The 11219-nt window shown below is 38.8% G+C and overlaps 1 protein-coding gene across 9 annotated transcripts in view; it reads left to right on the top strand.

The window, feature by feature from the left end:
• The window catches only part of PTK2 (protein tyrosine kinase 2), a 212688-nt gene that overhangs the window by 120705 nt on the left and 80764 nt on the right, over positions 1–11219 (top strand). For all 9 annotated transcript variants that reach the window (XM_009328415.1, XM_009328414.1, XM_009328412.1 and 6 more), the window contains exons 9-12: positions 4100–4240; positions 4966–5043; positions 6050–6157; positions 7421–7538. In XM_009328415.1, the coding sequence (XP_009326690.1) occupies positions 4100–4240; positions 4966–5043; positions 6050–6157; positions 7421–7538 (445 nt within the window). The remainder of the gene's footprint in view (positions 1–4099; positions 4241–4965; positions 5044–6049; positions 6158–7420; positions 7539–11219) is intronic.

The raw sequence follows: 11219 nt of genomic DNA, 5'->3' as shown, positions 1-11219 counted from the left end.
AAAAGCTCTCTCCCCCCCCCCCCCTTAAAAGAGAAATGAGAAGGAGGAAGGGGACATGTAAGAAAACAGCGTATTTTTAGTGGCAGCTCAATAAACCAAATTCTGCCTTCCTTGCTCAAGACTCTATCAGGCTCATTCAAGGGAGATTTCCAGTAATTTCCACTTACGTTAATCCTAGTTAACAGTATAAACGTTAGTCGAATCTCGCTTCCATTGAAGTCCATATGTTCCCAGAGTAAAAAAATGCAAATTTTTCTCAACATGTTTTGAAAAGGGGGATTAAGAATGGTAACCAAGTATTTTTACAGCTATAGCCCTCTTGATATGAATGTTTTGGTAGAATATCTCTTACCATTCATATGTGAAAGTATAAATCATAAATTGGTATTTTAGAGCTGGTTTTGGTAAGCAGTGATGATGGTTTTATAGAAATAATATAATTCAACTTCAGATTTAGAAAGTTTCTACATTGTGATTTAGGTGGATAAATAGAAAATGTCTGTCATGAAGAGGTTTTGTTTCAAAAGACTTTTGAAAATCAGAAGCTAATGAAGTCAAGTGGATTTAAGTAATCCCTCTGCATTTTAATTTAAGCAATTATCTGAAACCCTATTCTCTGCTAAAGGGAGAAATTGTGGTGAAAGGCTCCAGATGTAAAAGAATGAATGACTATCTCAAAAATTATATTACCGAGCCAGAAAACCGACCAACAAAGAAAACTGCTCTTTAGAAATCATGAAATTGAGAGAATAGCAGAAAGAAGTAGCAAGAATTGCCAGAAGGTGAAGCTGAGTAGAACCTTACAAAGACATGAAAAAAATGTTGGACATACAAAGAGGAAAAACAAGGGAAGGAAAAATGGGTCTGCTTTTTAATGAAAATGAAATCCCTATTAAAAATAATCTAGAATTTATTCAAATGATTAAATGACTTTCACTTTGTGAAGACCAATGATTATGAACTGGCAGGCAAAGGAGGGCACCTGATGGCCATGAAGTATAAAATTAATTATTTCTCTCTGTTAGTGAGGTAGAGCTTAGAGTGTAGTGCAGTGGTAATCAAATTTCTTGATGTTAAACATTCAGAAGATGCCAGCTATACAGAGAATTGCTCTATATATAGGAAGACCAGAAGTCTGGAAAAATGAAAATCAAAATATTTAACGGTGCAAAGCATGAGGTGATACACAGGGGTTTAAAACCAGAAAGTTCAGTTTTATTTGGGGAGCTCATTAAATAAATTTTTAAACAGAGTTTAAAGACATCTATATATTAGCTGATCACAGAGTGTCTGTAAGACACAACGTTGTAAAGGAAAGCAAGTTCTGTCCCAGGGGGTGTCTAGGGAGGTTTCTCCAGGAGGAAACATTGAAGTCATTGGACAATGCACTATGTCTCATATATGCTGCAAATAGTTCTGTCTATCCGTGTTCAAGAAAAAAATAAGTCAGCCTAATTCAAGTACAGAGGGAAACTTACTGAGTCAACAGGCCTTCCATTTTCATTACTTCACTTGAGAGGAATAAGAAACCTTCCTATGTTTAGCGTAGTAAATTAGTAAATGGTACCTCTAAGATGCCAGGACTGCTAAGCCATGCTCTCTGTATGTAGGTATATCAAGTACGCAAACACCATGGGGGAAAAATCTACTTATACTAAACCAACAATTGGGGGGCGGTGAGGATGTGGGGAAATGGATGTAAGCCAGATTGTGTTTAGTTTGCAAATTAGGAGTCTTACCCGTCACTCCAGAGCATGCCTTGAGCAAAAGTGGAGGAAAAAAAGCGTTCTTAGGAAAACATTTTAAGAGCAAATTGTCAGTGCATTTCCCTTGAAGTTGTAATTTACAGATATTTTTCATAAATGGCTCTCTTCTGTTATGGAAGAGGTGTGTTTTTTTCCTAACTGACTTTCTATGTTTACACCATATTAATGATCTCAAAGTTAAAGTGAAGAGTCAGTCTTCTTTGTGGACTTAAAAGAGCCAAATAACATATGCCATGATGCATGGAAGTCAAGATGTTGCTGAAACAGGCCAGGAGAACAAACCATGGGCAGAATAAAGTATCTTTCAACAACTGAGTGGCTGAAATACTTGGGACAACTTGAGCTAGCAGATTTTTTTCTTTTTGTAGTGTCTTGCTCCAGGTATTTGCCAGGTGTTCAGTTAAGGCTAAGGTTTTCAGTTCCCTTAACGTCGATTTTCTCTGTAAAAGGGAAGATAACAGAAAGGTTCAGTAAAGTATGTCTGAGTCCTAACAAAGCCTGAGGCAGCTCTGGGTGCAGTAGGGAGGTCTCCTGACTGCCAGATGCTTTCTTTATCCTACCCAAGTATCTGCAGCCTGTTAGAGTAACGATCCACCTGATAGTTGGCAAAAGGTTCTGCTAAAGTGATGCAGTAATTTGAAATTACAACAAAATGGCAGGTTTCTTTGTGAGCTTTGTAACATAAAGTTTAAGTGCTGAGCAGAGGGTTTTTTCAACCCATATATGTGTTGTTGCAAAACTGATCATCAGATGATGATATATGTGAATATGCAACACCCTTGGATCACTGCTATTAGAGTAACTCTTTTCTGAACACTCCTTTTAAAAAATACTGGCTATTTAGAGTTCTGAATGTTCTTTAAAGGCTTACTAAAAATGAATGCCTCATCTGACTGGAAGTGCTAATGATGAAAGGAAGTTTATATTTGTGTAGGGCCTGGAGCTGTTAACAGGCAACATGAAAAAATGAAGAGTTTTAGTGCTGTTACAATAGGACATTCAGATGTGTTTTGGTAGAGCAACAACGGTAATTCCTGTCTTAACCTTGACATATTGCAAAAATAAGCATGGTTTTGCCTTCTATCTTTGTTGTTAGTTGGAAGATATATTAGAAATGGGTGTTACTAAGGTTTTTTTAAACCCATTCAGTCACTTCAGACACGGGTCAAGCTTTGGCAAAGGGAAAAAGAATAGATGTGTTTGTGGTTTTGACATTTTGGCACTGTGTGATGTAAAGGGTGGGTCACCTGGCCCTACACTACTTACAGAGCATACCTGTACTCTTAGGTCTTTTCCAACCTAAATGATTCTATGATTCTTATGATTAAGACAGATGAGGAGAAGGCACTGAACTTTTGTCTAGATGAATTCCCGGGTTTAGAAACATCTGTTTTTATTCAGGATTCTTGAGTGCTTGTTTGGTTTTGGGGCATGTTGAAGAGATTGCTTCTCAGATTCTGTTTTTATTTTCATATGAGTGGCAGCTTTCCCAGGGATTGTACATTATATACAGGCAGATACTTCACTTTTCATAAGTCTTAGTTTAGTTATCCTTTTTTTTTTTTTTACATGCAGTTGTTTGAAAACCTGCTTGTATCCTCTACGTGCTTTCTTTTTCAGGGTATGTAATTAGGTGTCTTGCTCTGTCCCACTGTTCCAGATGTTGGGAGGATGATTTGTGCTGTTCGTTCTACATGGTTATTTCTACCCTGAAAACAGTTAATAAAATGATATGCAATATAGTTAAAATAGTTTAGTTTAAATGTTTGTTTTACTTTTTACATTAATTTTAATTTACTATTTAAATTTTATCTTTTTATGTGGAAGTTATCTTGCATATTATCAGACTTTAAGAATCCACTCTATTATGGATAGTCTAAGGTATTGTGCGCAGAGATTAAGATATAGCTACAGCTGGGTTGTTACTACCAGGTAAGAGAATGGTGATTTAAGTTTAAAACCTAGTATGAAGGTGTAGGTTGCTGTGTTTTTGTATTGGTACACAGTGAAGGTGGGAGAAATGAGGAATTTTTGCAGGTCCTGCAAAGGTTAATGTGTTGTCTTTTGTTATAATTTATTCAAAACATTATTAATTAGATATTCCCTCTATAATATATAGCAGAAATAATTTTGTTCCCAAGAAGAAGTTAGAAGGCAGAATACTTATATTTTGAATACTTTATATTTTGAAGCTTCTTTTACTTCTTGAGAATTGTCTGCATCTCATTGATAAAGTAAAGAAACTGTTAGTGATACTAAGTGACCGAAACTCTTAAACTGCACTGTCACTGATTAGATTTAAAATAATTATCTTTAAACGTTTTAATACACAGGCCAAAACACTACGAAAATTAATCCAACAAACATTTCGACAGTTTGCCAACCTCAATAGAGAAGAAAGTATTTTGAAATTCTTTGAGATCCTCTCTCCAGTGTACAGATTTGACAAGGAATGCTTCAAGTGTGCTCTTGGCGTAAGTAAAGGAATGTGACGGTCACCAGAATACATGCTGTAGTTATGAGTCTAATTGGTTTTGCTTGGTTCTGCGACTAATTGCTTGCTTAGTTCCTGTTTTGATGTAGAGATGATTTGATTTCATTAACAACAAAATATATTTATTGATTTTATTTAGAACTTTCTCAGTTGACTGTTAAAAAAGCACCGTTCATTAGTAGGGTAAGAATTGTACATTATTAAATATTTTTATTGGTACCTCGTTTGTGAAAGGCAAGCAATTTTTAAGCTGGTTTTGTGAGGAAATGAGACTTCTCAGCTTTTTCTGTTTGTAAGTTTTCCTCGAATGCCTTTTAATCCCTACCAATTTCAAACAAATTTTGAGAAAGGGCCTTAAGTCTGCAAGCTTTGTGAGAATAGACACTCAAGTAGAAATCAGAACATGAACATCAATGTCTATGAGAAGAGGAAATAGAAGAAACATACAGTTCTCGTGTAGATCTGAGATAAAACACATGGCAACACATTTTGAGTAGCAGGGATCCCCTGCTACTCAACCAGTTATGAGGAGTTTTACTACTTATAGAATTACTTGATTTTAATATATTTTAAATTGTTTGAAGAGTTTAAAAGCTTCTAGAGATTAGTTACTGAAAACTGTAATTGTAACATTGGAGGATAGTGTTCCATAGCAAGGTCTTGTCTTACTATTGAAATTTTGCCCTTTCTCCTTCGATTCTGAAGTCAAGCTGGATTATTTCAGTGGAACTGGCAATTGGCCCAGAAGAAGGAATCAGTTACCTTACAGACAAGGGTGCAAATGTAAGTCTACTTCTGTTTTCTTTTCTCAGTTACTGTCTTAACAACCATGACCTGTTGTGAACTGCACTTCACACAAAGGGGAACGACAAGTCTGATCTTTGAGTTAAACACAGAAGAGCTGGGAGATTCAGCATATACAGCTGTTCTTGGATATTAAATCATGACTTGGGATTGGAGAAAATGCAGTTGGGTTAAGTAGAGAGACAGTGTCAGCCTTAGCACTGAATTTGTTGGCTTTTGAACCCAGTGAAGTGGTCACTTGCAGAATTTGAAGCATTTGTAGTGACTTTTTAACAACGAAACATGCAAATAATTCCAAATTAGTCTCCTCTTTCTTAGGAATGTGTAAATGAAGAACTTGTTTAATCAATGTTTAGCATTTGTGCAGTCATTGCTGGCTTATTTGCTTTACTTCATACCCTTAATAGCCTTTTCATTACCTGATATTGATTGTATTACAGTATTTCCTGTACACCTCTGTGGTGCAAGGAAGTTACGTTCAGACAGGTGGTTCTAGCAAAATGTTTGGGACCTTTACAGTCATGACTTGTGATTGAGCCCATGTCCAACTCTGTTGAAATTAATTCAAAGGTAGTGGAAAGGTTTGGAGATCAGGAATACGTAGCCAGCTAAGAACATACCTTTTACAGCAGTCTGGAGGTATGTTAAGTATGCTGTGAGTGCAGGTTCCATGTGGTTATCCGGTTCAGTTTTCTGTCTTGACCCCCAAGAGGTTGTTTCCACTATGTACTTTAGTGTGTGCCTGGAGTTACTCAACAGTGACCTCTGTAGGCAAACTTGGTGCTTGGTTTCATTTTGCAAATACTGTGGCTATTTGTATATGTTGTTAGCCAAAGCCTAACGAAACTGTAGAAAAAAACAGACGAACAGATTTCTAGAAGTGTAATTTGGAGATCGAAGTCTACATGTGCTTTGCAGGAATAGAGGCAAAGAATTTTGCTGTAATTTTGAAATTTTCCCCGCTTTTTCCATTGCCTTTCTGCAGCCAACTCATCTAGCAGACTTTAATCAAGTGCAAACTATTCAGTATTCAAACAGTGAAGACAAGGACAGAAAAGGGATGTTGCAACTGAAGATAGCAGGTGCACCTGAGGTATGATATTGACAGTCGTGATAAACTTGCTAGCTTTGGTTTTCCTGGGAAGGGGTTGGAGATTAGTGTACTCTTAATGAAGATATTCTGTATATTGTACTTTTGTTCTGGTCTGTAACTTAATTCTGGATTTTTCCACTGTTAGCGTAATTATGATATACTAAAAGTATACTTTACTTTTGTACATGCATGTTTAAGCTGGGGACTGCCTATCTGTGTATGTGTACTGTATCTGTGTATGAGCAAGAAACTCTCTTGCTCCTCCTGTAGTTACAGCCAGTGCATTATTATTTTAACATTTTGCATTCCAGGCATTCTGGAGTTGTTTAATTTTTCGTGTTCTTTAAGGGGAAAGGGAAGTTGAGTGTGAGCAGTCATCATTATACTAGTCAGATATTTTTGTTTTTAAAATAGATTTAGAGCTCATTACATGTCCTAGGTTTTGCATCTGGTGCTTGTAGACTTTGATATTTGTAAAAGAAGCTTAATTTAAAAATACTAGCCCTTAAGTGCATCTTAGTAGTAGCCTGCATATGTATATGATGCTACATCCTAAAGAGGAAACTGAGCAATTTTACTTTTATGAAAAGGGGAAGTATGAAAGAGGGAAAATTTGTTCCCTCATATTACATGGAGGCAGAGTCGGAATTGAAATCAAATCTTTTCTGTGGTCCAGTGCACTGGAAAACAGTCACTGTGCTAGAGGAGGAGCGAGGGCAAGTTGGCAAATCTACAGAGGATGATGAATGTTGGCCGTATTAAAATTAATAGCTTGTCTGTTTATCTCTCATCTCTTTTTCCGCTCTCTGTTTTTTATTTTTTAATCTTTTTTGAAATTGGGAAGGTTACTTTTTAGGGCAAAGAACGAATTGCTGCAAAAGGGTGGAAAAAAGATACCACCTGTAAGAATTTTAAGGAATAAGCAGCTTCTTCAGAATTGTCATAATTATAGCTGTAAAAGTCATCGCAGTTGTAATGAACAGTGGCTGACTGAAAGTTTAGCTGGCAAGCCACTTAATAAGTCCAGGTTAATATTACATTTGCGTGGAAGGTTTTACCAGCTGTGCTTTCTGAACCTCATGTTTTAAATTTGCTACATAAAAGGTAAGGCGAGAATCTGATAGTTCTTTGCTCACCCACATGTTCCTGTTTACTGTTTGCAAGTGTGTGTAAAGTTCTGATGCAATGACACAGCTGTTCTACTCAGTGCTTGCAACTACAATAATACCTCTTTGTTGGTGCCTTGTTTTTTTCCTTCTTTAGCCTCTGACAGTGACAGCACCATCCTTAACCATTGCAGAGAATATGGCTGACTTGATAGACGGATATTGCCGACTGGTGAATGGAGCTACGCAATCTTTTATTATCAGGCCACAGAAAGGTAAGGAGATGTTTCATTCTGGTAGTTGCTATACTCATATCTACTGGTAGGTTGTTTTGCGTTTGACTAGAAGACACAAGGTATCAGCAAAAACCTCACTTGGAGGCTCTTGTCCTTCAGGGAGGAACGATGACATATTTTTCTTATGAGAAACACTGACAGAAAATGTCAATCCATCAAAAATTACTTAGTGGATGATAATTTAGACTAGTTTTCAGTAATCACTGCTTTACACTATTCTAAACTTAACTAGCAGATGTAAATAAATTGTAATTAAAGGTACTCCTAACAAGGATGTGTTATCTTGAAATGCGATTCCCTAATATACAAACAGAAATTCAGGGAGGTTGGTTTGAATGCATTTGAATAAGGTTCTGACTAGTGATGATTTTTTAAAATTTCTGCCTTCCTCCTAGATACTCAAAACATCTCTGTTTAAAAAATAAAAACTTGGAGAGAAGTCTCACAAGCTTTTCTCATAAAACAGAACTAAAGCAGAGATGCATTTTGTAGTGTTGATCAGTTGTTTTTGTAGCAGCCCACAAGCTGGAAGCAGCGAGACCAGGGTGCAGGTACACCTACCTTTAAAGAGAGAATTTTGATTAAAATTCATTAGAATTTTTCCTAATTTCAGCCAGCTTTAATTATTGAAAAACATCCAAGCAAAGCTGCTTAAGAATGGAAATTTCTGTTCTCCTGTAATAATCTTTACTTGTTCAAATTCATCCAACTTTTTTGGTTTCTAAAACAATGAATAAACTATTTCTTTCTTCCTTATTTGTAATACGAGAAAGTATACAAACTGTCCCAGAAGCTCTCCAGTCTGAAGTCAAGTCCCTTTTAGCCACACTTTTGCTTTTTTGTGCCACTGGTTTTCCCTGGTTTGTAGCTGTTCAAATGAGGTAACGCTATTAACACACTTCAGGTCTTTCCCAGGTCCATATTACAGCATCCTGCCTGTGCATGGCAGAAAAAAAGCAACACCTGAAACTTGGTCACTCAGTAAGGAAGAAATGTGATTGTAAGGTGTTAAGATGTTTTGACAGCACTTAGTAATTGTTCAAATTTAAGAATAATTTGCAAGTTTGTTTGTTATTTCTGACCTGTGTGACTAACCTTTAGCTCCAACACAAGCAGCTTTGTTAGAATTTGCGTTGTCATGCAACCTCATTTCCATACAAAGGAAAATCTTCCCTCAACACAAATTCAGCTCTTCTAGCCAACTTAGTGTGCAACTCAGTGATGATGAACCATTGGCACCAAAATTTGACACCAAAAGGATAAGCTAACATCAGTGATAATTCTAGTTTATTGTTCTAGAAAGAAAACAGGCATCACAAACCAAGATTTTAATTTCTAGTCTGTACCTGTAAGCGATTGTCTTCCATGCCTCCTCTTTTCTGAAAAATTGTATTTTGGGGTTTGTTACAATCCTTATTATTCACTCCCAAAACTTTCCTTCTAATACCCAGCCTGAACTATAGTAGCTGTTTTTCAGCCTGAACTATAGTAGCCAAAGTTGAGGTTTAAAACTTTTTCATATCTTAACACATTACCTCTCCCCACCTCTCAGTCATACTAAGTTGATGGATAGCTCTGACACTGTCCTTTGCTTTCTCTTTAGAGGCACACATGTAGAGTATGTCCGATTCTTGCCACTTCAGCACTGGTGGTATTTCAGAAATTGGGTCCTTTCAGTCTGCATTGCCAGTGCTATTACAGGCTTGCTCCTCTGCTATTAGAATGGCTTTCCTTTTCTTACGTATACATAAATGCTCTTAACTCCACAGAATACCACTGACTGATGATTTCCAATTCTGTCATTCACAACAGCAACCACAGGCAGTCAGGGCCTTCATCAAGTCTTAGCTCTGTTCATCCAGTGTGCAAGCTTCCAGTGCTGTGCATTGTGGCATTGATTGTGCTCCAGTCATGTGTGTTTCCACTTCTCAGCCAAACTCTGCTCTGCTGCCCTCTATGCTGTTCTTGCCCAAGTAAGGGAGCAGCTCCCAGTCAAAATCTCTCCAGGATTTACCATGTCCGCTTCAATACTTACTTGTTTCATGATGCATACAAACAACTGCCATCTAAAATTAGCAGAGCACATGGGTCCTGACTTAACTGCTGCTGTAGGTGGCAGTAAAAATTGACCCACTCTGTTTGCACTTTTTCTTCCTAATTCTTGTCTCCCTCTGACCTGACGTTCTTATCATTCAACTGTTACATCTTCTAGACTCACTAAGCTCTGCTAAGGGCAGGATCTCTGATTTTTCTACGTGTTGTACAGTACTAGGCACAGCCATGCCTTGCACTGTGGTTTGCTGGTAGGCATGAATGCAAAATAAATCAATGCATTTAATGGAGTGTGTTTATTTGTGTGATATTCTTATTGGTGTATTTTAACACAGAGCAAATGAGCAGTGATTGAGTTAAAGGAACGTTATATAGCACTTTGGGAACACTCCTTTTTATGCAAACATTAAGAGAATCCCTCCAGTTAAAATAAATTGTGGTGTTCTTTTGTCTGAGGTTTCTTTTTTTGAAGTTGATAGCAATACTCAACATGTTAATTAAACATTTCATAGGAGAGCTGTCCCCACCTCCTGGAGCCAGGGGTTATAGGAGTGGTGGAAGGCACTTGGGTGTACGTGCCAAGGTTTTGGTAGTGGCGGGGCTGCAAGGGTGGCCACTGTGGGAACAGACCAGGGGCTGCCCTGCACCGCTCACAGCTGCCTCCGCACCGCTCTACCCCGTGCCTCTGTGACACACACGCACACTTATCATTTAAAAACACATCCGTTACACGTTCTTTATGACCTTCACTTACATCAACAAAAACTCCCAACATCAGAATCTAAAGTATCATCATCACAAAAGCAAAAAAAACCCAAACCACAACAGTATGTACACAATAAAACTCCTCTCCTTGTCCCATCACCACTTTATGACAACAAATTCCCAACACCAGCATCCACGCTCCCCACAATTATTGCATTCCCTGGTATTCTCCAGTCTGACTTTTGGCTGCTACCTCTTTCAATTACTGTTGCTGCCTTGAACGCCTGAAGCCCCATGTTGGGCACCAAAAAGGTGGGTTAGTCCTGGCCAGCAGCCAGCCTCAGCTGCTTGCTCACTCCCCCTCCTCAGCAGGACAGAGGGAGAAAATAGGATAAAAAAGCTCATGGGTTGAGGTAAAGACAGGGAGATCACTTACCAGTTACCATTACAGGCAAAGGAGACTCAACTTGGGGAAAATTAATTTGATTCCTTGCCAATTAAAGTAGACTTGGATGGTGAGAAACAAAAACACCTTCCCCCACACCCCAAACTTTTCCCCAGTCCCAGCTTCACCCCTTCACTCCCGACTCCTCTCCCCCCGAGGGGTGCAGGGGGTGGGGATGGGGGTTGTGGTCAGTCCATCACAGCCCCTCTCGGCCGCTCCTCCCTCCTCACACCTCTCCCTGCTCCAGCGCGGGCCCTTCCCCGGGCTGCAGCCCTTCAGGGACAACCTGCTCCCGCCTGGGCTCTCCACGGCCACGGCTCCTGCAGGAAATATCCCCCTGCTGCGGCCTGGGGCCCTCCCCGGGCTGCAGGGTGGGTCTCTGCTCCAGCGGGGTCTCTCCAGGGCCGCAGGGGATCCCTGCTCCGGGCCTGCAGCACCTCCCGCCCTCCTCCTCCTCC

Source organism: Pygoscelis adeliae, unplaced genomic scaffold, assembly GCF_000699105.1.
Source record: "Pygoscelis adeliae isolate BGI_AS28 unplaced genomic scaffold, ASM69910v1 Scaffold457, whole genome shotgun sequence".
NCBI lineage: Eukaryota > Metazoa > Chordata > Aves > Sphenisciformes > Spheniscidae > Pygoscelis > Pygoscelis adeliae.
Note: the sequence above shows the minus strand (reverse complement) of the source record. Positions and strands in the feature narration are given on the sequence as shown.